The 25,735-nt window shown below is 34.5% G+C and overlaps 1 protein-coding gene across 1 annotated transcript; it reads left to right on the top strand.

Moving 5' to 3' along the window:
• Positions 1-728: 728 nt before the first annotated feature.
• On the top strand, positions 729-23,543 carry LOC106129242 (uncharacterized). The gene is made up of 7 exons (XM_060947414.1): positions 729-793; positions 12,808-13,005; positions 13,672-13,776; positions 15,566-15,691; positions 20,131-20,343; positions 21,898-22,002; positions 23,313-23,543. Exons 1-7 carry the CDS (start codon positions 788-790, stop codon positions 23,481-23,483), a joined length of 924 nt encoding a protein of 307 aa, XP_060803397.1. The 5' UTR covers positions 729-787; the 3' UTR covers positions 23,484-23,543.
• The last annotated feature ends 2,192 nt before the right edge of the window (positions 23,544-25,735 follow it).

Here is a 25,735-nt window from a genome sequence, read left to right as displayed (position 1 = left end):
GTAATAGTCGCTGCATATAGTCTCTGGCTACGCCTACGAAAAGGAAATTTTATTATTGAATTATTACTATGTACTTATAGTCCTATTACATGTGCTAGTAGGACCAAAGAAAATAAGGAAGATCAAATCTTATGTCCATAACTATAGAACGACGTTACCAAATAGCCAGTATAATTTTAGAAGCACTCCGCGGCACTCCCGAATATGAGATGTTGATTGAAATACGGACAATTAATGCGTCTTACTGCCGTCGGAAATAAACTTAAGGTCAGAGTTCTTATCATACATAGAGTGTGCAATTGAATTGAAGCTTCGTAAACAAAGTGAGCTGGAGTTTTGTCATCAGCAATAGGTCTGATTAATTCAGGATACTGAATAACTTTATTCAATAAAATCCATGCAGCTGACCTTGGTCTACGAGTCTTTTCGAGTCTGTTGCCTCTGTCTACACCGTAAGAGATAGAGATGTGATAAATGTCTGTTTAAAAACTATAAAATATAAAAAAAATTGTCTTTACCTCTTTTTATTGCGGATTTACACTATCAACAATTTAAGTGACATTACAGAATATCTTGTACTTATCAACTAGTTTCAATATTGAGTTAATACGTATTTCTTAACTTCAAGGAGTGCACACTCTTTAAAAAAAAAGAATACTGCCTCTGTCCTTGAGTAATAAAAGGCGCAATTTCAAAGAGAGCTTTCGTATCACTTTGATAAATGCTTTTTACAATTAGTCTATTTTTACGGTGACCGATATGTTGTCGTGTTTACACTTTCACACTTATGTATGTACCACTTTTTAATATTCTCTTATCTTTATATTATTATAAAATATATTTTTATTGTTAGTTCTTTGCTTACTTAGTAATATGTCTTTGATATCATCGTCAAAGGCAAAAAGTTGACTTGATTTTTTGAAATTGGCCCTTAATTTTGTATTCATACGAGTAATATTTATAGGCGTGCTGTAATTTTCAACTATTAATATGTAATTATTATTAACTTTCAATACAAAATATTAATCCACATATATCAACTATTAGGATGTAATCAACATCAATGCAATATCTTAATGCACAAATATTTTGCCGTGTGTTTCCCGATACTTGAGAGTAAGAACACTCTTTTCAATGGGTATCGTTAAAGGCGACTAAGAGAACAGGCACATTCATCCAGCACAGCTTTAAACATTGCTCAATATGGGTTAAGTTTCACTGCAATGGTAATGGAGGTCAGACGGGAGTTACTTCGTGTAAAAGCCTTACTCACCAAATACAGGATCGTTGTCAAAAGAGCACCCGGGGCTCCTTTTCAGAGAGGTTAGGACGGGACAAAGAATATCGAACAAATATTTTACAGGAAAGTATTAATTACTGTATTTATTATTCTTGCTATGACGTTTAAACTTCATGAACTCTGGCACTCTTATTCTGTCACAATCTATACTTATATTATAAAGCTGAAGAGTTTGTTTGTTTGTTTGAACGCGCTAATTTCAGAAACTACTGGTTCGAATTGTTTTTTTTTGTGTTGAATAGACCATTTATCGAGCTTTAGGCTATACAACATCACGCTGCAACAATAAGGAGCGAAGAAATAATGAAAAATGTAAAAAAAAGGGGAAAATTATTCATCCTTGAGTGCTTCAATGATGTCCAAAATAACTATCCCACGCGGACGAAGTCGCGGGCACAGCTAGTACAATATTAAACATTCTACAAATATGTTGCCGTGAAGTTTTCCAATTACATTTCGTATTTATGCAGCCGAGAATCTGTGCATCTTCAGCTGTTGCTGTAATGGCTGGACGTGCGCTGCTTTCCAATGTGACTAGCTGAATTGTTTATGGTCGCAGATAGGTACTGTTCAGAGTGTAACGTAAACCAATAAATGTGGAGATTGCTGTAAAGTTTCACTACTATGTCATATGTTTATTCTTTAATACTACATTTGAAGTAAGTATTAAACTACGAATTAAATTTATACACAAATAAAAGTAAATGAAGAAGAATGCATGAAGAGAGTTATGAATGTGGATGAAGCGAAGGAAGTATGCAGAGATCGTGGCAAGTGGAAAGAGGTAGTCTCTGCCTACCCCTCCGGGAAAGAAGCGTGATTTTATGTACTCGTATGTATGTATAAAAGTAAATATATTAATAATTACAAAACACAAAGTAATAACAAAATAGATGTTTTTAACATTAGCAATTTTAGTAGTTAATAACTGCACAGGACAAGAGGGTCATGACAGGACATGTGTCGGAAAGCGGACTCCGAAGCATAGTATCAGAGGGTGCAACTGGGAACCTGCAAAAATGAGAGAGAGAGAGAGAGAAAGCGATACCTCTACACTGTACCTTCATTAAGAAACACGATCATTGTAAAAACGGCCGAGACGGGTTGGTTGTAAGGCTGGTAGCATTTCCATAATGTGACATGAGCATGTGACGCTCCATTTTACATACCTAGTTAAATATTACATTCTATCTTTGAAGCTATTCGACTATGAGAGCTGGATATACATAAGCACAAGAAATTATTACGTTATTTCCCTTCACCATAAGTGTCGTGTGGTTCCCGGCACCAATTTAAAAAAGAATAAATCCACTCCATCTCTTTCCTATAAATGTTAAAAAATGCGACTACGAGATAGGCTTATAAACTTAGGATTCTTCTTTTAGGCGATGAGCTAGCAACCTGTCACTATTTGAATGTCAATTCTATCATTGAGCCTAACAGCTGAACGTGGCCTATCAGTCCTTCAAGACTGCTAGCTCTATCTAGCCCACAAGGATAAAGACGTAATTATATGAATGAATGAATGAATTTAAATTCAAGCTGAACTGAAACTTAAACGAGCCACAAAAACATCAATTCTGTAGCGCGAAAATATCAGACCAGTTGAGGGTTTCAGCTACCAGAAGGAGGTCTATTTCCCGCTTCGTCGCATTGGTGCATTAAAATATGCATTCGAGATGGTATTCTTGGAATTTCCCAGTGCACCAAGACTTGCATATCATGAGATTTAATTGCATAACTCGGTTTTATTGTGTGGGTGCAAATAGCGAGGCAACTAACTCACAAACCTGGCAAGAAGGAGCTAACTGGGAGTAATGAGTTTAAGAGACTTGTGTAAGTGCTGGTAGCACTTTTAATTATATTTTAATGGATTTCGTAGAATGTTTATAGCAAGATGGAATTCTTTAAGTTTTTATTATTTTAGAGGTCCGGATAGTCCATATTAACTTTTGTTAGTGCCGTGTGGTTCCCGGCGCCAATAGAAAAAAGAATAGGACCACTCCACCTCTTTACCATGGAGTCGTTAAGGCGACTAAAGGATAGGTTAAAAACACTTGGGATTTATTTAAGGCGATGGGCTAGCAGGCTGTCACTATATGAATTTCAAATCTATCACAAACCCAAACAGCTGAAAGTGGCCTATCAGTCTTTTTAAGATTTTTGGCTCTATCTGCCCCGCAAGGGATAGACGTGATTATATGTTTGTGTGTAACTTTTAGATGGAATGAGTGATTATAGTTCTGGCTGTAAGGTTTCATGACAATAGATTGTTTCTTCATTTCTTTCATTGGTTTTGATAAAATATTAGGTAAACTCTAGAGAGAGAGAGCCTAAACTGAAAATTAAAATATTATGGCACTTTTTAATTAAATAATAATATTTTTAAAATAATTTAATTAAATTTAAGGGAGAAATAGACAGACAGAAAATAAATTTAAAAAGGCCATGAATTTTTAATTAAACGGTCACTTTATATAGGTTATCTTTAGATATAGAAAAACAGACTATCGCATTTATGATATCGTAATATGCAAGTCTGCGTACGTTCTGTACAGTCCGCATTTCAAGTTATCCTGCAGAACTCTATAATATTAATAATATATCTTATCTTAGAAAGAGCGTAAGAAAATCAAAAAGACCTACTGCCTCAAAACCTATCTAATTATTTTTCAGTGAATACATTAACATTCAACATTGAACCGCAACAATAAAAGAGGTTGTCACATTCCGTCCATTACAAACAACATGAAAGGCTTTTAATCTATTTCAGTTCACGTATCGCGTATAAAAGCGTTCGTTTTTCGATGCCAATTACAATGATTGTCTGAACCAATCACGATCGCTTCTATATATACCCCGGCTTTCAACGTTTGTATCAATAAATTTGTTCTGAATAGGCAATTTGTGTTATAAAGACGCTCCGGGCTTCAGGGTTGTCAAAACAAAGAGGTTATTTCTGTCTGAAATTGCAGGTTATTTTTTTTATCTCCTCAGCCAATCTTTTGAAATGTTACAAATATGTATTTTAATTTGGTATTTAATTTTGTATATGGTACCTTTGAATTTTGACCTATACATGAATATATAATAACTCTCCACTTCGCCAGAGATAAATATTTGATATACTAACTTATTCCCAGATATTATAGAAAAATATCTTAAAATCTATAAATTGTACTAGCTGATCCGGCTACGCATTACTATATCTAATTATAAAAACGATGTAAACTATTCTATCTTTTATGTTAAAACAAATCTCAGAAACAAAAAAGAAATGTCTTACACCATGTCACGATATTTTATATAGATACGATTTTCCAATCAACTGACAACCCTGTTCGAACTGAGTTTTTCCGACGCATTTCCAAAAGCATGCTTAATGAACCTGAATGGCTTTATGATGAGATATCTCCATTATTCGCGCGATCATAGACCTTGGTCCCTTACAATAAGGGTGGTGATACCCGAGCCATATCAATTTGACTTTAAATCGGTATGATGGATAAGGGCGTGACTTGCGTCGAAGGAAATAGTCGGCAATAAAAATTGTCTACAGAACAACGTGATTTGCTTAGTCGGTTTTTATTTGAAATCAATTTTGGATTGAAGAGTAGAGGTAGCTTTCATAGGAATCGTAATAATAAGGACAATTATGGAAGCATTCAATTTATTAAAGAAGAATTTGAGTCAAAGGGACAAGTTTTGTCTTGGTTTTCCTGAGCCCGTGTAGAATTATTATCTAGACTCTCATCACTGTCATGTCTCAATGACTATTTTCGAATTATGTACATTATTTTGAATTCTAACCGATGCACACACGGTGAAGGAAAACATCATGAGGAAACCTGTACATTGAGACAACTGGATAAGTAACCATGATCGATCCAATACGGGTTAGGTTACCCTACAAAGATTGCGCTGGTCAGACGGGACTCGCTTCGTGTAAAAACCTGACTCACCCAATCCAGGATCCATGGTCAAAGGCATACCCCAGGCACTCTCCAGAGTGGTGAGGATGCAACCCGGACTAAAAAGCCAGGAGGAAGAAGACTAAGATGCATAGTGAGAAGAGAGCTTTATTGCTATATTTGGAGTGCAACTGAAAATAGGCAAATGTGCCATTATAGAAATCGTAATAGTATAAGACTATGTAATTCCAGTTTCTGCCAGTATATAAAGGTTGACTGGAAGAGATTGCATTAGTGATAAGTCCGCTTTTGTACCGTCTCTATCTGTTTTGTGCTGTTTTGTATGTTTTACGCTTATGGTGCAATAAAGAGTTTTATCTATCTATCTATCTATGTATATATCTCTCTATCTATCTATCTTCATACCTATGTTGTAGAGATCTATAAACAAACCCAACAGTTAATACATTCCCGTTGAAATTATTGACATTCCTAATGCACATATTGTGTTATTCCGCAGTCGATCGCTCATTGAATTTGAAATGTATCGACTGTGACTGACATGCCGAGGTAGAATATTTAGCTTCGGTTTCGGTATACGAGTATTGCCACTAATTATCATGCAAAATTATTCGGTACCGAAACGGGATGTTTGAAATTCATATAATTATAGTGTACACCAGTTAGTATCACGGAATAACTAATTGTACTAACGATCTTATTAGCGAACAGAGTTCTCGGAAGCAATGTGAACCTTAAGTTTGTATTGTCCTTCTTCCTACGTATTATTCTCTCGTTATATGTATGTCTTTCTGAACAGAGACTGCATAAATTTTAGAATGTTACCTGCTTCTCTTCTTATGCAGATATAAATAGTGAATCGAGGGAAAGGCTAATAAACGTGAGATTCTTCTTTTAGGCGATGGTCTAGCAACATGTCGTTATCTGAATTTTAGTCAATCGTTGAGTAATCCAGATGTTGTTTGTCATTCATAAATTTATTCATATCTCGTCTATATCCCTTACCTTGTAGACAGAGCCAGCAGTCTTGAAGGTCTAATAACTTGAGATTCAAATAATGACAGGTATCCCATCGTCTAAAAGAAAAATCCCAAGTTTATAAGTCTATCCCATAGTCGCCTTTTACGACATTAATGGGAAAGAGATGGAGTAGTCCTATTCTTTTTTATATTGGTGCCGGGTCTCACAATAAGGGTAAAGATGTAAGTATGTTATCCGTATCTTGTAGTTCTCCAGCTAGGGGTAAGCCGATCCATAGAGCTCCAATCAACGACCAGTCAACGAGTCGCAACTACGCCTAATGTCGCTTCTACATATTATACAGGCTGCGGTATAGCGATAGTCGATTTCATCATTATATTGGTATTTTTGCTAGAAGTTGTGAGAATCTGGGATACAACATCTTGTTACACATTTTATTACTAAAAAAGTCTAGGTTTCGTCATGTTATTTTACTTATTGCAGAAAGTAACTTAATAAAAAAAAAATCAGAAGTTAAAAATGAAAATACGTCGTGCGAATTTCTGATGTATAGAGAAATCGATACTTATCACGGTCCACCAGATCGACTCGATTACTCTAAAATTGTTTTGAATGGGCAATCGCCGAGGCAGAGTTTTTCAATCCCTATTTGAATTTGAACACAGTCCTGATGAGGCGAATTTGCTTGTGATATAATCTCAAGGGCCCTACTCCGAAATTTCTTACGAAAAGAGGTTCCTATTTGATTTTTAATACTATATTTATCTTGTTTTGGCATAGCAAATCAAAAAGTTTTGATGGAAACGGAAAATGCTATCATAAACACATATATACATACATACAAATGGTCACGTCTATATCCCATGCGGGGTAGACAGAGCCAACAGTCTTGAAGACTAAATGGCCACGTTCAGCTTTTTGGCTTAATGATACTCGTAGAATTGAGATTCAAATAGTGACAGGTTGCTAGCCCATCGCCTTGAAGAAGAATCCCAAGTTTATAAGCCTATCCATGGTATCATAAATAATATTATTATTAGTTCCATAGCCTGCCATAATGTCTGTGACGTCCGGCGGGCGAAAGGTCCGTTCGAGAGGACAAACGGACGAGCTTGATGAATGTGGATGAAAGGAGAGAAGTATGCAAGGATCGTGGTAAGTGGTGTCTGTCCAGTGGCCACTTCTCAGTGAAAGAGGCCTCCTACCACCTTAGATAGCTCTACCGAAGGTTGGTAGATTATCCTCGCCGAATCATGGGAAAAATGCGCTGCTCGTATGTTTGATCTTTATCAGCATCTTATATATCTTTATAGGCCTTTCTTAACTTCTTACAGAATCTCTATAGATTCCCTTTAGTTCTGTATTACCCTAAACACCAACCTAGTTCACTGGTACCACGAAGCTGCGTTCGTAAATCGTAAAATTTTTATAGTAAGGGCATGATACAGCCTACCCGTCTCGTTACCTCGGCCTTATTGAATTTATTTTCAAAAGCCAGTTTGGTAATATCAATGAATTTATTATCACCATTCAAGATGGATATTCGCAGAGTTTACTTTTTACCTAAGTCTGTAAAATGGTGAAACAAGCAATGAAGGTTTATTTAAAACCTTCATTAAATCAAATTTTCTAAGATTACTATGTTTTATAACTATACCAAAAATAAACTGCTGAAATTAGACCAAAACTGTACTCGTTTGACGTTTATATATTTTCTATCTATAAAGCAGCTTCTTAATAATTAACTAGTTTTCATACTGTGCTACTTCAATATATATTTTTAGATTTTAATCGACCATTGTGTTACCTAAAAATAAGTGACTTGAATTCAGTATCATATTATGAAACTACATAAAGCACCTCAACATTTTATATTAGCCGTGCAAGTGGCGGACAGCGTGAAATATGACCATAATATATAGTATTAATAACTTTATGAATTATTCGGTTAATAATCTAAGTTGTATCCTTAATCCTGGCCAATATTTTGGTCGAGACAAAATTTAATGAAACGTTGAATATAATATATTGTCATCATTACAAATATAAAGTCCCCTATTTTCTTTGTCTATATCCGCCTATCTCAAAAAGATGTGGACGGATTTTGGTTTCTGTTTGAAATTTTAAAAACAGGCTTTTCGCTAGTTACAAATTATCCTTTGCTTTCTATTATGAAAGTCTAGTAGCGAAGAAGAAACATAGTGAATGCCAGATATTTTTTCTTACCATGCAAATTATAAGGTATTAACGAGAATAAAAAATCGGGATTCTCCTTTAGGTGATTGTTTAGAATTCAGTCTTGCGAGAGATTTTATTACAGCGAATTTTTATAACAAAACGACAACTAACTTGATTGCCAAGTGTTCAGCGCTTATAAAAATCAAGTTAGTCAGTTGTGGAATTGGGGTGTCAATGGAATTTTTACTGAGATATCAAAAAAGTAATTATTAGAGCGTCGTTGGTCGAATCGGTAAGGTGCCTGGTTAAAATGCGTGATACGCAGGCACAGGTTCGAATCCATCCTCGGTTACATACGACTACGAATTTTTTTAAATTATGTACATTAGTTTGAATACTTACCGATGCTCTTATGTTGAGGGAAAACATCGTGAGGAAACCTGCACATTCAGGCAACTGAATGTGTAACTATGATCGATCCAGTACGCGTTAGGTTTACCTACAAAAGATTGCGGAAGTCAGATGGTCGCTTTGTGTTAAAACCTGACTCATCTAATTCAGGATCTATGGCCAAAAGCATGCCCCGGGCTCCTCTCCAGAATTATGAGGATGGAACTGGGACTAAAGCCAGGAGGAAGAAGATGAAATAAGTAATAATGTTAATGTATCTCCGAATACCAAGATAGTGAACGGAAACTATATTAGGTACATGTGTTTTGCTAGAATATAATAATATCTCGAAACAATAAATGTTCGACCCACTATGGAGATGACGAAGACGCCGCTAGGTCACCTTGAGAAGAATCACTTTCATTTGGACCGCATTATACAAAAGCAAACAATAAAATTATTTGTTTAAATTATTTTTCAATATATATCCTTTATTATAATTGATCATTGTCGTTAAATCTTTATTTCTTATTATTAAGCGATACAGCTGAACGTACACTTTCAATCTTTTCAAAACTCGGCTTTGTTTACCCCATAAGGTATATAGAGGCGACGATATATATGTATGTATCTACGAGAGGCTTAAGCTTACTTTTAGAATGGTTTCAATACTTAAATTTCTCTCAGTTTAAATCTTTGTAGGTAACAAAAATATATAAATGGCTTACACCAACCATTCTATCATGGACGCAGTTGAATTCGAACTAAGTAACTTGAAAAAAGTGCGATCAGGAATCGAATACCTTAACCACATCGTTTTATCTGTATAATGTCTTATTTAATATCTGCCAAAGCACAAATTTAGAGGCTCTAAATTTAATAACTTGAATGAAATTGTTTATTTTTGCATAAAGCTTTCAAATGGGCGTATTATTCAGTTAGCAATAATATTCATCAGCGTAAAATTTAATGAATCCTTTTGATTTCTTTAATGTCCGTCTGGTTAGTTTCCTCGATTCTCGTCATACCTGTTAGACTAGTTGACACTCGATATAGACTGCCGATTTGAGTGATCCATTGACTTCACGAAGACACATTTTGGCTTTGGAATAAGTTAGTTTAAAGCTTCCACGCTTGTCTGGTTGCTAATAAAAAAGCGACTTTAAAAGTAAGGCAAGGGAACGGCTGCCAAAATTGGAATTTTTCTTTTAAACCATGGGTAGCAACCTTCCCCTTCCAGTCGTTCTGGATTTGGAGGAGTAATCTCCTTATACCAAATTTCAAATACTAGAATTAATTAAATTTGTGACATATATTTTTTGGTAAATAAATCTTAATTAGAAAAAAGACCTCAATTAATTTTGCACCAATATCGTTCACTTAGCTGAAGTTCTGAATTCCGTGATAGGCATTAGACTATCTGTGTTGGACATAATATTATAAAAGAGATTCTTCTTTGAATCTTAAAAAAATTACTTTGGCAATTTGAATGATTATTAAAATGCAGCATTTAATCTGATAGGTCAAGGTTTGAATTCAGACAAATGTCATATCAGACAAACATAATGGCACATTAAATAAAACTTCTCAAATTTTATATTTTTTTAAGATCAACATATTGGTGAAAAATATAGTCATTTTCGGGTCATCTTTCATATTGAATTGAAATGATCTGGCAAAACCTTAACGAAAAGCTTGTTTAAATATTTATAAATGCGCAAGTCCTGTCTGCCCGTTCCGGTTTCTGACCGATATCTCGCATATTTATTGGAAAGAAACATAGGATACATTTTTCCTGAAATTTCTAGCTAGTGTGCGGATAAAGCAAAAGGAGTAAGTATGTAGTAAAGATGTAATGTTAGCGTTAATATATTAATTCTCACCTGTCTATCTAATTATAAAATGTAAGTTTATTTCTCTTGCAATCGGCGGCGCTGTTATGGCGCACTCACTTCCGTAGGTAATATTTTTTTAGTCATACAGTTTTTCTTATAAAACTTCATAATAGTATAGTTCTTATAAAACTTCATAATAACGTTTAGTTGTTTTTGCGTGAAAGAGAAACAAATACATACACACACATCCAAATATGCTTACAAACTTTCGTATTAATGAATAATATAACAGGAAGGATGCATGTTTAGGGAGAGTCTTTTAACTACTTTTGTCTTACATTTCAATAGTTTAAATTTTTTCATATGTAAACCACAAAATTTGCATTAAGACCGGAAAGTTCACTAGATGAGCCACTATTATGGAATATCATTTAATTGTAGACAGACATTTATGATACTTATTTATACATTTTTGTTATTTTATTCTGCGACTCAGATCAAGATTTGAAAGGAAATAAATTTATATTAAGCTTTTTCACACATACATAAAATATAAAAGTAAATAAAACCAGTTTGACCCGAAATCTAGTGCTCTTTTATTAATCAATTGTAACATTTTAAAGAAAATAAAAGCCACTAAACATTTAAGAGGATAGATAACATCGCGAGCTGATAAATAATAAGAATATAGAGTGAACAACATTTAAGAGATGCCTATATTTTTTGTAAAATAAAAAGATGTAATATTTTATTTTAAAAATTCTTGAATTTAAATTTGAAAGGGGTCGATGAATTGGAAATGTGATTAGCTGGTCTCTGCTAAACCTTCTTCGGGAAAGAGGCATGATTTATTTATGTATGTAGAAATAATTAGCCATACACCGTTCAAGCTAATATTGAAATAAACACTGCCATGATTTCATAATACTTTACTCAATCTTGTTAAGTATTTTTAATATTGTAAAGAAATTTGCATAGTAGAATGATTATTGATATGATTTATGTAAATTGTAAGTTTTAATTATTTAAAAATAGCAGGTCATCAAATTCTCTGTTTATAATATTTAGGTGTTATTTTATATTATATTTGTAATTCAGCAAGTTCATACCAATTGCTAAAAATTATAAATTAGGTACTTTATGTTTGTTAAAATATAAATTATTATAAGGACGCATTACCCGACATTAATTTTAAGTGGGTGAAGTAACATATTTCATAATATTGTGGAAAGCTTTAATTTTATATTACGATGCCTTGAATAATTTAGGCGAGTACTTATACTTACCACTGGTATTAAAAAATGGTGAACACAAGGGGATCATTAACAAAATATGAATACGAAGAGACAGGTAAAAATTTTATACATTCAAAGTCGCTGGCCAATAGGTACATATATCATTTAATCATTTATTTATTCCTTGAATATGTTCACAATATACATAGGTCTCAAGTATTCAAGCACAGTTTCTGTTAACACTCATTCTACCTTTGAAGGCGTCGGAATTATGTACATGTATTTTAAATAAGCAGCGTATAGGTATAGGCTCTGTCTAATTATTATCATTTTGTCATTTTAATGTCAAATTATAATAATAAATTTGTCAAATTATAATATTAATTAAAAAATATATTTATTTAAACAACTCGTGTAACAACAATGCATTGGCACATCTAAATGTTGCACATTCTATGTTGTTTATAAGACGGGTCGGTTGAGTCCAGAAAAAAATGGAGCCTGCATTAAATTCTCAATCTGTGGTATATAAGGAAGGTCAATTAAATTCTGAGCACAAATTGTCACTAGCCGCAGAGTCAAAATGGTAAGGATATTATTTTAACTAAGTTAAGTAATCATTTGCATTTATGGATCTAACTTAGGTACCTATTTGATAAGTAATATTTAAAGTGTCTTAAAATTTACAAGTGTATATACATAAATATAATAACGTTTTTATCTCTTACGTAGAAGACAGAGCCAACAGGTTCGTAAAGACTGAAAGGTCACGCTCAACTGCATGGGTTTAAGATGGATTTGAGATTCAAATAATGACAGGTTGCTACCCTATCCCGTAATAGAAGAATCCCAAGTTTATAAGCCTATCCCTAAGAATAACAATGTAGGTATCTGTAAGTCTCTGAAAAAATTAAATTAGATTTTTTTGTATGTTTAAATATGTAGTTCTTTTCCAGAAATCTTTCATAATATTCGCAGTGGCGTTAGCCATTGCTCACGCTGACGTGTCCCACGTCACGGGCACGGCAGAGGCCGCTGCCGAAGTGGTCAGGTCAGGATACGACATCAGCCCAGAAGGAAACTTTCAGTATTCTTACGAGACGTCCAACGGCATCTCTTCTCAAGCCGAGGGAGTCTTGAAGAACACGAACTCTGTAAGTAGAATTTAAGAAATTTTAAAATTGGAACTCATTAGAAGGCTGGATAAAAAGTGAGTTATGAAAAAAACTGGATTCTTTGTGCGATCATACCAAGAACTAAAAGATCTTGGTATGATCTTGGTTTTAGATCTTGTAAAAGCCAGTCAAAGTCAAAGAAACAAATTCATTACTTTCTTTATTATTATAATTGGATACAGGGTATCGCTTATTTTTTTTTCAATATAACTTAAGTCTAACTATAGCTTCCAAAGCTCATGTTTAGAAGAAATGGCAGAACAAACTCAACTGCAGCATTTCAATCATTCCTTAGCGTTTAAAAACCAGACCTCTGGGAGACAGATCATCAGGTTGCAGTTATTGTGAATGCCCTGAATCTCTATTTCTATTTGACACCTTATTATTTTCCGTTTCCCATTCAATAAATACTGATTTTAGCATTAAGTTCATCTGTATTTGCTGTAAGGCTTAAAAGAGATTCATCCACAGAGCAAAAAGAAGCCTTTGTTTCAATAAAAATACTTCTAATTTAATGTTTTGTTTATTAGTTTGTAATATCTTTATTGCGCAGAAATTTACACTGTTACTAGTAATAGTACATATCACTTCAATAATATAATCACTTGCAATGGCAATGACTCATTGGTTTTTTCATGTTTCAAGGAAAACCCGACCTTAGAGGTCAGGGGTCAATCCAGCTGGACGGCTCCTGATGGTACATCTGCTCAGCTGACCTACATCGCCAACGAAGATGGATACCAACCTTCGGTAAGATAGATACAACATTTATATAAAATTCTCGTGTCGCAATGTTCGTTCTTGTAGGTACTCCTCCGAAACGGCTTGACCGATTCTCATGAAATTTTGTGAGCATATTGAGTAGGTCTGAATGTTAAGGGTTGTCCACCCTTAACATTTTTTTTAACTAGAAATTACTTACAAATTGTTTATATGGCAAACAGCCAGGACAGTTAGTTGCAATACTGGTATAAATGTCACGTCTCCATTCTTTTAGGGATTTTTATTTCTTTGTCATCAAACCAACGTCTTGGTAAAGTCCGTCTTACGAATATAAATATATTTTTGCAGTCTTACCCATGTAGTTATAGTATAGAAGCAATGTTTTCTGTAATTTTAAAAACAAAAATTACAAAAATTCAGTAAATCCCAGTACGTGTCGTGTTACTAAACTTCATTATTTCAATTGATAGCTAGATTTTTTGCCAGTTGGAACTGCACAATGATTTCCCCTGAGTAATTTTTGAATCGAATGTTGCAACTCTTAGGAAAAAGTGAACTTTTTTGTTGCTATTATATTCTACTAGGGGGCAAAAATAGTGAATCGTATAGTTGTGAATGTATCTACACTACATTTATCCTTAGAAGGATATTCCCACCACTTTTTAGGTATAATCAATCAATATAAACAAGCTCTTGTATGATCTAAGTAACTGACAGAAAAAGAAGGACCGATTCTACTAAGGATAGGCAGCTAAAATTTGATATCTCTGCATTTGCACGGAAGCGATTAAGAAATTAGATTTTCAGTTATACGCGGGCGGAGTTACTACTGTAATTATATTGTCGCATTCGCTCAGAAAAAAATAAACAAGAGGTGAGACTTTACACCAACACTTTTTACATACATCTCTCTCTTCAGCCCGTCTTTACCCCTTGGGTGTAGGCCTCCTTCAAACTACGCCATTCATCGCGGCTCTGTGCCACTTGCATCCATCTTGTCCCTGCTATCTGTCTGATGTCGTCGTCCCAGCGCATCTGGGGTCTCCCTCGGGGACGTTTTTTACCCCATGGTCGCCACTCGACTCGAGTAACCGTTTGCTCCACGTATCGGTCTTGCGCGCCATATGACCAGCCCATTCCCACTTCAGTCTAGCCACGCGTTTGATAACGTCAGTGACTTTGCTCTGGTGCCTCAGCCACTCGTTTATTTTGCGGTCCCGCAACGTGATCCCAACCAGTTTTCTCTCCAGTGCCCTCTGGGCCACACTTAATTTATGCAGTATGTCCTTGGTGAAGACCCAGGTTTCAGCACCATAGGTGAGAACTGGCAGGATACATTGGTCGAAAATGCGTCCCTTTTGTTCGGCCTTGAGATTCATTTTAAAGGCAAACTCGAGGTTGGAATAGGCAGCCCAGGCCAGGCGCACTCGTCTGTTGATCTCGTTCGCTTGGTTTTTCTTCCCAGTCACTATCTCTTGCCCCAAATATACGTATTTATCAACCTTTTCGATGGTGGTATGGTTGACTTTACATACATACATACATATAATCACGTCTATATCCCTTGCGCGGTAGCCAGAGCCAAGACTGACAGGCCACGTTCAGCTATTTGGCTTTAACACTTTTTAGATTGAAGTTATTATTACTAGACTGGAGTGCTGATCTCAATATTACCTACGACTCTTTAAAATTAATTAGCTACAATTTCCATCTGTCATTTGATTAAGAATACTTTTAGAAAAATAAGAAAATAAGGATTTTTTGTAAAAATAAATTAAAATCGATAGTTGATTTAACTGACTTTCTTTACTTTCAGGGCAACCTCCTTCCCGTAGCTCCCCCGATTCCCGAAGCCATCCTTCGTGGCCTAAAGTACATCGAAGATCACCCCCCACCGGTAGAGAGAAGAGTCCGATCCGTGCCAAAAAGACTGGCACATCAAGTGCTCGGATAAACTGACGACCAGAGCCTAGAACAAACCACTGCCAAATGAAAATACAATAAAAAGTTTTAGACGATATGACTTTTACTCTGTGTTTTTTGGTTGATGATTTAGCTATATTAATAATATATATATAGGCTGTACCCGAAACCGCCGAGCTTGCATGAAGAGAGTTATGAATGTGGATGAAGCGAAGGAAGTATGCAGAGATCGTGGCAAGTGGAAAGAGGTAGTCTCTGCCTACCCCTCCGGGAAAGAGGCGTGAATTTATGTATGTATATACTAAAGTTAATATTAAGTCCTTACATATGAAATGGGCGTTTTGTTATTCTGATCACTTTAATTACAAATTTATCCAAAGAAAGAAAAACAAATGAATATTTGACCCTTTGATCAGAAATTTATTTGTTTTTCTTTCTTCTGATTTTTCTGTTTGCGTCACTCAGTCTTTCTCTTATCTTAAGCGTGTTCCCAGTTGTACCCTCCGTCGTAATGCTAGGTCCGCTACGTGAGGATGTAATCTGACGCCAAAAGGAAAAAGAGTAGCCGTACAATGAAAATTCCATAATTATAGTAAAAACAGTAAACTATCTTGGATACTCTATATACTTCGTATTCTATGCGCATGTGACATTTGAAGAATGTTTTATTTTTTAAATACAAGAAAGAAAAGAGGAATTATAAAAACACACTAAAATTTTTACTATCAATGAAAAAAAAAAATACTAATTCTAAACTTGCATTATCTAATACAAGATAAAAAAGGAATTACAAATTAATGATAACACTAAGATTAAAGTCATGGCAAACATCAACGCATTATCATTTTGGGTGTTGAGTCTGACATTGGCCATTCAAAAGGCATAGAGCATCAGTTTTGAATGACTGTGCATTATATTCGGGGTCAATCTATAGGTCAAATGCCACTCCCATTGTGAGAGTGTGAAAAGATTTCTTGAAGGTCGACGTTCGTCTGATAACTCTGGTGATGAACGCATCCTGAGGTTATGGCTGGAACCTGCTTCATAAAAATATTAAGTATTTTTCTACTCTTGCGACTAAGGGGTAGGCTTATAAACTTGGGATTCTTCTTTTAGGCGATGGGCTAGCAACCTGTCACTATTTGAATCTCAATTCTATCTTAAAGCCAAATAGCTGAACGCGGCCTATCAGTCTATACAAGACTGTTGGCTCTGCCTACCCCGCAAGGGATATAGACGTGATTATATGTATGTATGTATTTTTCTACTCTACCAAGAAAACATCACATCTTCATTATAGGTATTATGGGTGTAAAGATCTTATAGTCTCGAGAAGAATAGCAAGCGACGTCCAGCTGGAGGGCCTACCATTGACTTAAGCTATAAATGGCGATGGAATTGAGATTCAGATCACAGATTCAGATAGCGACAGGTTGCTTGATCATCGCTTAGAAAAAAAAGCCATTCTATGACGACGGCCATTCATCTATACTTAATATTATAAAGCTGAAGAATTTGTTTGTTTGTTTGTTTAAACGCGCTAATCTCAGGAACTACTGATTCGAATTGAAACATTCTTTTTGTGTTGAATAGACCATTAATCGAGGAAGGCTTTAGGCTTTATAACATCACGCTGCAACTTTTAGGAGCGAAGAAATAATGGAAAATGTTTCAATGATGCCCAAAATAACTATTCGCGGACGAAGTCGCGGGCACAGCTGGTTCAATATATGATGAAGGCCTCTGTGGCGAAGCTGTAATCGTTTGTCTGTGAAACCGAAGGTCCCGGGTTCGAATCCCTGATCCCAGGGCATGATGATAAACGAGCTGATCTCTGATTGGCCTGGATCTTGGATGTTTATCTATATAAGTATTTATAATAAAATATAGTATGGTTGAGTTAGTATCTTGTAACACAAGCTTCGAACTTACGTCGAGGCTAATGCAATGTGAGTAATTTGTCCCGAATATATTTACTTATTTATTTACTTTCACGTTCATAAGGCCATACAGCCTTTCAGTCTTTTCGAGACTCTTGGCTCTATCCACCCCGCAAGGGATGGACGGGACTGTATTTATGAATTTACTTTCACAAACAAACAAACAAGTTTTTTTTGCTACTAGATCAGTAGGTATATATTATTATATATATTACCCTATAAGATTTTTTTCTGTTGAATTTATAGTCATCAGCATCGTCATTATTATGGTATGTCTGTTGTAGGTACGATTACTTCTCATTCTTGGTAATTCTTGTGAAGAAGACATCCCACAAGAAAGTATGCAGAGATCGTGGCAAGTGGAAAGAGGTAGTCTCTGCCTACCCCTCCGGGAAAGAGGCGTGATTTTATGTACGTATCTATGTAAGACATCCCACCGAAATTTGAAAGTAAAAAAATAAAGAAAAAATCCAACTAACATAAGTGTGTATTAATTATGACAAACTGTAAAATTACTAGGTATAATAAATTTTAAGTGATCTTAACTTAGCCATATAGTAGTACGTGGTTTTTGAGTACTTTTGAGACTATTAGCCGTGAGGTTCCCGGCACTTTGAAATAGGACCACTCCATCTCTTTCTCATGGATGTCGTAAAAGGCTACTCAAGGCTAGGTTAATTTTGGGATACTGTTTGAAGGCGATAGTAGATAGGCTAGCCACCTGTCACTATTTGGATCTCAATACCACTATTAAGCCATACAGCTGAATGTGGCCTTTCAGTCTTTGCAAGACTATTGGCTCTGTCTACCCCGCAAACGAATATTGGCGAGACTATAGGAATGTATGTATTAACTGTGTCTGGGAGGAAGCCTGCACATTCAGGCAACTGGAAATGTGATCTTGATCCAATATGGATGGGTAATGTTTCCGTCACTTGTTTTTAATAATTGGTATGTCCAATGTGTTATTACTTACAGAATATTAAAGGGTAAATAAATATATATTTTTTAATAAGACAGTAAAACTTGTAAAGCCTTCAAGATACATCATACTAGTAAAATCATCAATTATAACAAACATAATGCCAATAAGATGCGATGCGGTGATGTCTCAATCAGACATAACATAACATTATTTATGTTATGTAAGCGTACAAAAAGCAGGCATAAAGTATGTAGTAAACAAATACTTGCTAAATAATAAACGGGGAATACAATTTATTTGCGGTAATTAGTGTACATCACTGTACTTTCGTCATGACAACGTGGCATTTGAGTATTGTTACCATTGGCTCTGTCTACTTTTAAGAGATAAAGATGTGATGTGTATGTGTCAATCAATCTATATATATATATTATAGATAATCTATATATATATATATATAGATTATCTATAGATAAATATATATAATATATATATTGACTGACTGACACATCAACAGCCCAAACTGCTGGGTGTGAAATATGGTGAATTTTTTTCGAAATCCCCGCGAAAATTTAATATGTGCCGTGTGGTTTCCGGCACCATTAGAAAAGAATGAATAGCACCACTCCACTTCTAGCCTATCAGTCTTTTTAAGACTGTTGGCTCTGTCTACCCCGCAAGGGATAAAGACGTGATTATATGTAATGTTATGAATAACAGTGAAAGCATCAAAATCCGTTGCTTAGTTTAAAAGAAGGAAGCTTAGAAGCAGATAGAGGCGAAGTGCGACTTTGTTTTAAACTATATCTTCAAACAAAACTAAATTACCATTTGTACTTCGTATCACACACAAACCAGAAAATCAATTGATTTTTATTTATAGAGCAGATAATTATTGAATTGGAGCTTAACATTAGAATTGATTAATTAAGGAATTAATAAATTTAATTTATTAAAAGGAATCCCAACGCGGATATAAATCGATAGATAAAGAATAATGCCCAATCGATTCGAGTTCACCTTCATACAAAAATCATGAAACGAAGACCACATGTTTAGTTGCAAAATAATGTAAATGCCGATTGAAGAATGATATCCCAGCGAACTCGGCCGAGTATAAAACGGCCGGCGATTATTTTATAATCACAGTTTCACGTCGACTCTTAACTTGACACAAGATGGTGAGTTACATCACTAGTTTAAGAATCGCAACTTAAAAAAGGGAATTTTGAAAATTGAATTATAATTTTTAAATAGATGGTTGTATTATCTTTTATTTTCATAATAGACCAAATATATTGGGATAATAATAATCATTAAAAGATTTAATATGTATTTTTTTTTAATTAAAACTTAAGTTACTAATAAATCCTTTTTTTATTAATTTCAATATAAAACCAAACCTAAAAGCAATCAAAAATTAAAAAAAAAAAAATTAACGCTTCTTTATTCATAAAATATATTATTTAATTATTAAGAAATATGAATAATATTTTAAATGACACATTTTATTTTACCAAAAAGAAACAAAAATAAGAAAAAGAATTATACAAAAAAGTAAAACTTTCGATTTTCAAAATTCCCTTCTTGCAGAAATCCTTCGTAGCAATCTTCGCCCTCGTGGCCGTCGCCGCCGCCGATGTCTCCCACTTGGCTGGCCAGCGATCCTACAGCAGCGGTGCCGACAGAGACGCCCAGGTCCTCAGACAAGAAGTCGACGTGGCCCCCGACCAATACCAGTACACGTATGAGACCAGCAACGGAATCGCCGCCCAAGAGGCCGGACAGCTGAAGAACGCTGGCCGCGTAAGTTTTCCCCTTTATATATACACTTAAAAAAAAGAAGTTTCTTAATTCGATCGTTTTCTCTTCATATTCATTCTTAGCATTGCTATCTATAGTTCTGTAATATCGTTGGAATTTGAAGTCTGGATAACAATGTAAAAAAATATAAACGGGACAAATTACACAGATCGATCGGCCCAAAGTAGGTTCGAGACATGTTTTATGATCTTGTTGTACTACATATATATGTATAATCACGTCTATATCCCTTGCGGGGTAGACAGAGCTAACAGTCTTGACAGCCAAAAGACTGATAGACCCTGTTTAGCTGTTTGGCTTAATGATAGAATTGAGATACATACCTATAGTGTTTGTTAGCCCGTCGCCTAAAAGAAGAATCCCAAGTTTTTATAAAGCCTATCCTTTAGTCGCCTTGTTGATTTCACTTAACATACATCTTTTACATTCTAATAATATAATTCGGGTTTCACTTTCTGATAGGATGATTCAAGATTCGTCTGTCGAAAGTCAAATTATTACAGGACACAATTTCTGGCTGCCCTTCACGATTTTGATGGCAGGGAAAAACCAGAACCTAATAATAGATCTTGGCTATATATTCAGAAGCAAGTTTCCTCAAAATGTAAATTTTAATATTAAACACGTGTATACAAGGAAATGTGTCTAACCGATAAAATAATTATTTGATGTATTAAATGTTTGCCATTTCCTAAAGGTTGTCTGGTAGAGAATGTTCTTACAATTAACATTTTGAAGTTTGAATAATGACAGGAGATATTAAATAACAAATCATATGTTATATTCGGCTTGATTCATAAATTAGAACATAACCATGATAGTTTTACCAGATTTTACATTCTTGATAATACAATTACGGTATTAAAAACTAAAAATATAGGTAATTCATTAACCGATTTATTTGTTCCCCGACTTCTTAATTTCATGACCTTTTGATTAGAAGTAGACGAATGGAATATTATTCAGATCAATTAATTTATTCAAATTATTTATGAAAGGATATTCCGAGATCATAAATTAAATAAAGATCATCTCCAAGGCCACAGCTTAACGACATTTTGGATAGTTATTCAAGAAATATGTTAATTTTTCAAAGAAACCTTGATATTTTGTTTAAGGTCAGACATTAATGTAATAAATTTAATCAAATGATTTTCATTAACATGTCATTTTTGATGATTCTGTAGCCTTGTCTCAAACTGATTAATTTGAATGAGTTATGTAACGATGACAATTTTAATGATGATCATAATGATATACAAGTTTGAATGTCAATTCATTAATTAATTTAAAAAGTTATGCAAGGTTTACCATTACAGCAAATTGTTTAAAATAAAACAGCTACAACATCATAAATGTAACAGATGTGTTACAAATAATAATCCTTAGGTTCTTATTTTTTTTCATGTTAGAATATCAGTGAGATTTATGTCAAATATTATGCATAAAGATACTATCATCTTTTTTGTTAGGTAGGTTTTATATGTTCATTTTGTAGTTCCTTAAATCAATAAATAATTAAATTTTCCTGATCAGGAGGACGAAGCCATCTCCGTCCAAGGATCTAACCAGTACACCGCCCCCGACGGCCAACAAATCCAGCTTACCTACGTCGCTGATGAGAACGGTTACCAGCCACAGGTAAGATAATAAGCTAGCTTTATCTTCCTCACGATGTTAATCCAGTTTGAATCCGCTTTGGAGAGGAGCCCGGTTTGGGGACTTTGAAAAAAATACGAATATACTTATAATATTTATTATGTTATTTATATATTATATTCATACTAATATCATCAAGACAATTGCTGTTCAGCAACTTTAAACAGTGTATGCAAAGCTGTGCGTAATATTTTGTGAAAGATGATACACAATATTATTGGTTTTGTCCGTAGGTATATGTTTATTAATTTTACTTATTAACAGTCAGTTTTTAGTCAGTCAGATGTTGAAAAACGTATTTTTTTCTACTTAATCAAATTTACACTTCTATATGTAACCTCATTGTTCATACTAATATATATATACATATACAATAAGCCAATAAAAGCATACGTCAACTTCAACCCAGATAAAAAGCAAACCTAACGCTACCTGCTTTTTCACAATGTAACATATATTTTTCCTTTGTTCTAGGGTGCTCATTTGCCTACTCCCCCACCACCCCAGCCCATCCCCGATTACATTCTGCGGTCACTCGCTTACATCGAAGCCCACCCACCAAAACCCGAGCCCCAGAGATTCTAGGTTAAGCACTAAAAACAACCCGACTACTACTAGTCACATGCAAAACTAAATAAAGCCAGTTAATAGTTCATGATCGTTTCATTATTCTAACCCTTTAACTTATAATATGATCACTTTATATGCGTATGTGCTGTTATATTTTTATTAAACTTAAGTTAAATTAATAATTGAGCTGTATCTTATGTATGATGAAGAATTTCGTAAGGTTTTGTCAAATCAAAAAATTGCGCCACTAATGAACATATATTAGAAAAAAAGATTGAAGAAAGTCTTCTTTTGTAGTAAAAATTGATATATAATGAGAAATCAGAATTCATCTTAATATTATATCTTTACATACCGTAATATTTATATTATGTCTTTACATAAAGGAGATGGCAATTTATTTAAAAAAAGTAAATGTATTGCCTTATTAGCCTAACTTTTCCTAAATGTGCGTAATAAAATAAAATTTGTCTCATTATCTAACAGAATCCAATCCTGAGCATATAATTATCTAAGTATTATATATACTTTATATTTATCATTCTTAATTTTTATTATTAACTCAGACATTCATAATAAATACATCACTTATTAAACGGTTCTCCATGCAGGTTTTCTATTAAAGAGCAGATTAATTAAAAATGGCTTACGTGTTAATTTTTTTTCCGAGCGATGTAAGTACTAATATAACATCGTATGTAAACAAATCTATTTTATTCCAGGGTGCCCATCTGCCTACTCCACCACCAATCCCCGCTGACATCCTCAAAGCTCTGCAGTACATCCAGGCTAACCCACCCAGGCCAGAAGCCCCCGGCGCCAGCGCATACCAGGCCCAGGCACAGGCCCAGGTTCAATCCAGGCCCATCCCCGCTAGATTCTTCCAAGGTTAAACCTAAACCTCAATGATTAACCAATACCTTCGTTTTTCCATCTTCTGTTGTATACTCAAATCATTCTAGTCGCAGTCTTGAAATAAAATATAAGAAATACACCTGGCTTTTTTTTACTACTAGTATAAGCCTGTGGCTCTGTCACCCGCTTGTAAAGTACTGTAGCGTATAAATAAATAAATATATACGGGACAAATTACACAGATTGAGTTAGCCTCGAAGTAAGTTCGAAACTTGTATTACGAGATATTAACTCAACGATACTATATTTACAATAAATACTTATATTGATAAACATCCAAGACCCAGGCTAATCAGAGAAAGTTCGTTTCTCATTATGTCCCTGGCCGGGATTCAAACCCGGGACCTTCGGAGTCACAGACAAGCGCACTACCGCTGCGCCACAGAGTCCGTCAAGTGTATGTTCTTTATGATAATATTACTAGCTTTTACCGGCCGCTTCACCCTCACGAATTTAGCGTCACCTTCACGCCAGAATTTAGCACCGCACCAAAACGCGCGTATTTAGCGCCACCTACAAAAGAATTCAGGATTTTTGCAAATCCCACGGGAATAATAAATTTTACCGGGATGTTACGCACCCTGTCTCCTACTCCAGACTCTTAATTACATATATACACAGTTGACTATGACCTCCTGCTAGCGCTTATGTCACTTTATAATCTCTCCACGACATGAGATATGGGATGTTCAAATTTAGTGCGTTCTAGTTTGTATAAGCGACACGACTAATTCTAATTTACATACATGGGCGTTATTACGGTAACATTACCGATTAACACAAACATTTTAAGCAAAAATAATCGATAAACTGTCGTCATTATGAATATTTATTTAATCGAGTTTCAGCTCAAAATTGGTTGCATACTCGTATTTTTGTGTGAGTGGTTGAAATCACGCGATTGGGCCATCAAACAAAAATAGTGTGAAACTTTTGTGAATGTTTGTTTTAATTACTCTGAGTCGACACCTAATTTAATTAAGAAATTAGTTGTTAGTCTGTGAGAGCCTTGAGTCATTATATTGTCTAAATTGGTACAAATATACTCATTAATAAAAATCTTTAAAAGTATTTTCAAGACTGTTCGCTCTGTGTACCCCGTAACTGATAAGTTGTATGTACATATAATGTAAGTACGTAATTAAGAATTGTACGAACAGTTTGATTGAATTAAACTAAAAAAAATGAAATTTAAGTGCAATCCAGATGAAATGAGAGAAATAACGGTGAAACATTTGTTTGATAAAAACAGATCACATCTCCTAAGTTTATTTCTACGATACTACTAAAAACACACACACACACACAGTAGCATAGACGAATAGGTTTAATATAAACTTAATTGACACTGGTTTATTAGGTAGAAAATAAAAAGAGCAGTGTTTAGTGTCATGTTTGACAATCCATAACCACAATCATATTATGAATGCAGAAATCTGTCTACCTGTCAATAAAATTTTGTACAAATACAGTTAATATAATCCTAAATCAATGAACTCTTTCTGGGAATTTTGTGTGGAAAGCTTCGGACGAAGGATATATAAATATCCTATACACATATAATAATGAGTTTGATAATTCAAATTTTTAAATATAGGTATTTTCGTGTATTACTTTTTTCTTTTTTAATAATAATTTGAGTGCGTTTGACCACAATCTACCTGGTGGCAAGGAAGATGAGGCCTAAGGTGGTTCACGCAAGCTCAAATGATGCCTATCCACTTAAAGTTTCTTTTTAAAATAAATGAATATTCCTCATATATGAGGAAAATGCATGAATTTAACATACCTAGTAATACTTAAATGTATCATAATTTATATAGGCAATACCTTTTTAAGATTTTACGTAACCATTTGTGTTACGATTGCAGCCAATAGCACTAGACATTTAGTAATAGTTTAGATGTGCGTTGTGACCTATGACCTAAAGATAATGGCCGTGTGTCAATCTAACCAAGACTTAACCTGAATGACCTAGAAATTTTGTAACTTTTATGTAAGAGCCCAATGAGGTGTAGTAAAGAGTTTGTTATAATAATTACAAACACCTACAATCACATATTTTATTCCTTAAGCGGTAGACAGCCTATAATCTTGAAAAAGCTAAAAGGTCATGTTCAGCTGGTTGCTGGCCAGGTTACTTAGCCCTCCTTTTTTCAAAAATTGAGTATTAATTTTTTTTTTTACATTTTTTTTCTTTTTCTAGATTAGTTTTTATATCTAGTTTTAT

This window comes from Amyelois transitella, chromosome 13 (assembly GCF_032362555.1).
Source record: "Amyelois transitella isolate CPQ chromosome 13, ilAmyTran1.1, whole genome shotgun sequence".
NCBI lineage: Eukaryota > Metazoa > Arthropoda > Insecta > Lepidoptera > Pyralidae > Amyelois > Amyelois transitella.
Note: the sequence above shows the minus strand (reverse complement) of the source record. Positions and strands in the feature narration are given on the sequence as shown.

Excerpts from the sequence above, each read along its gene's own strand:
- LOC106129242 (XM_060947414.1), top strand. Across the intron at positions 13,777-15,565 it reads AAGATGGATACCAACCTTCG|GGCAACCTCCTTCCCGTAGC; the intron begins GTAAGATAGATA and ends CTTTACTTTCAG. Across the intron at positions 20,344-21,897 it reads AGCTGAAGAACGCTGGCCGC|GAGGACGAAGCCATCTCCGT; the intron begins GTAAGTTTTCCC and ends TTTCCTGATCAG.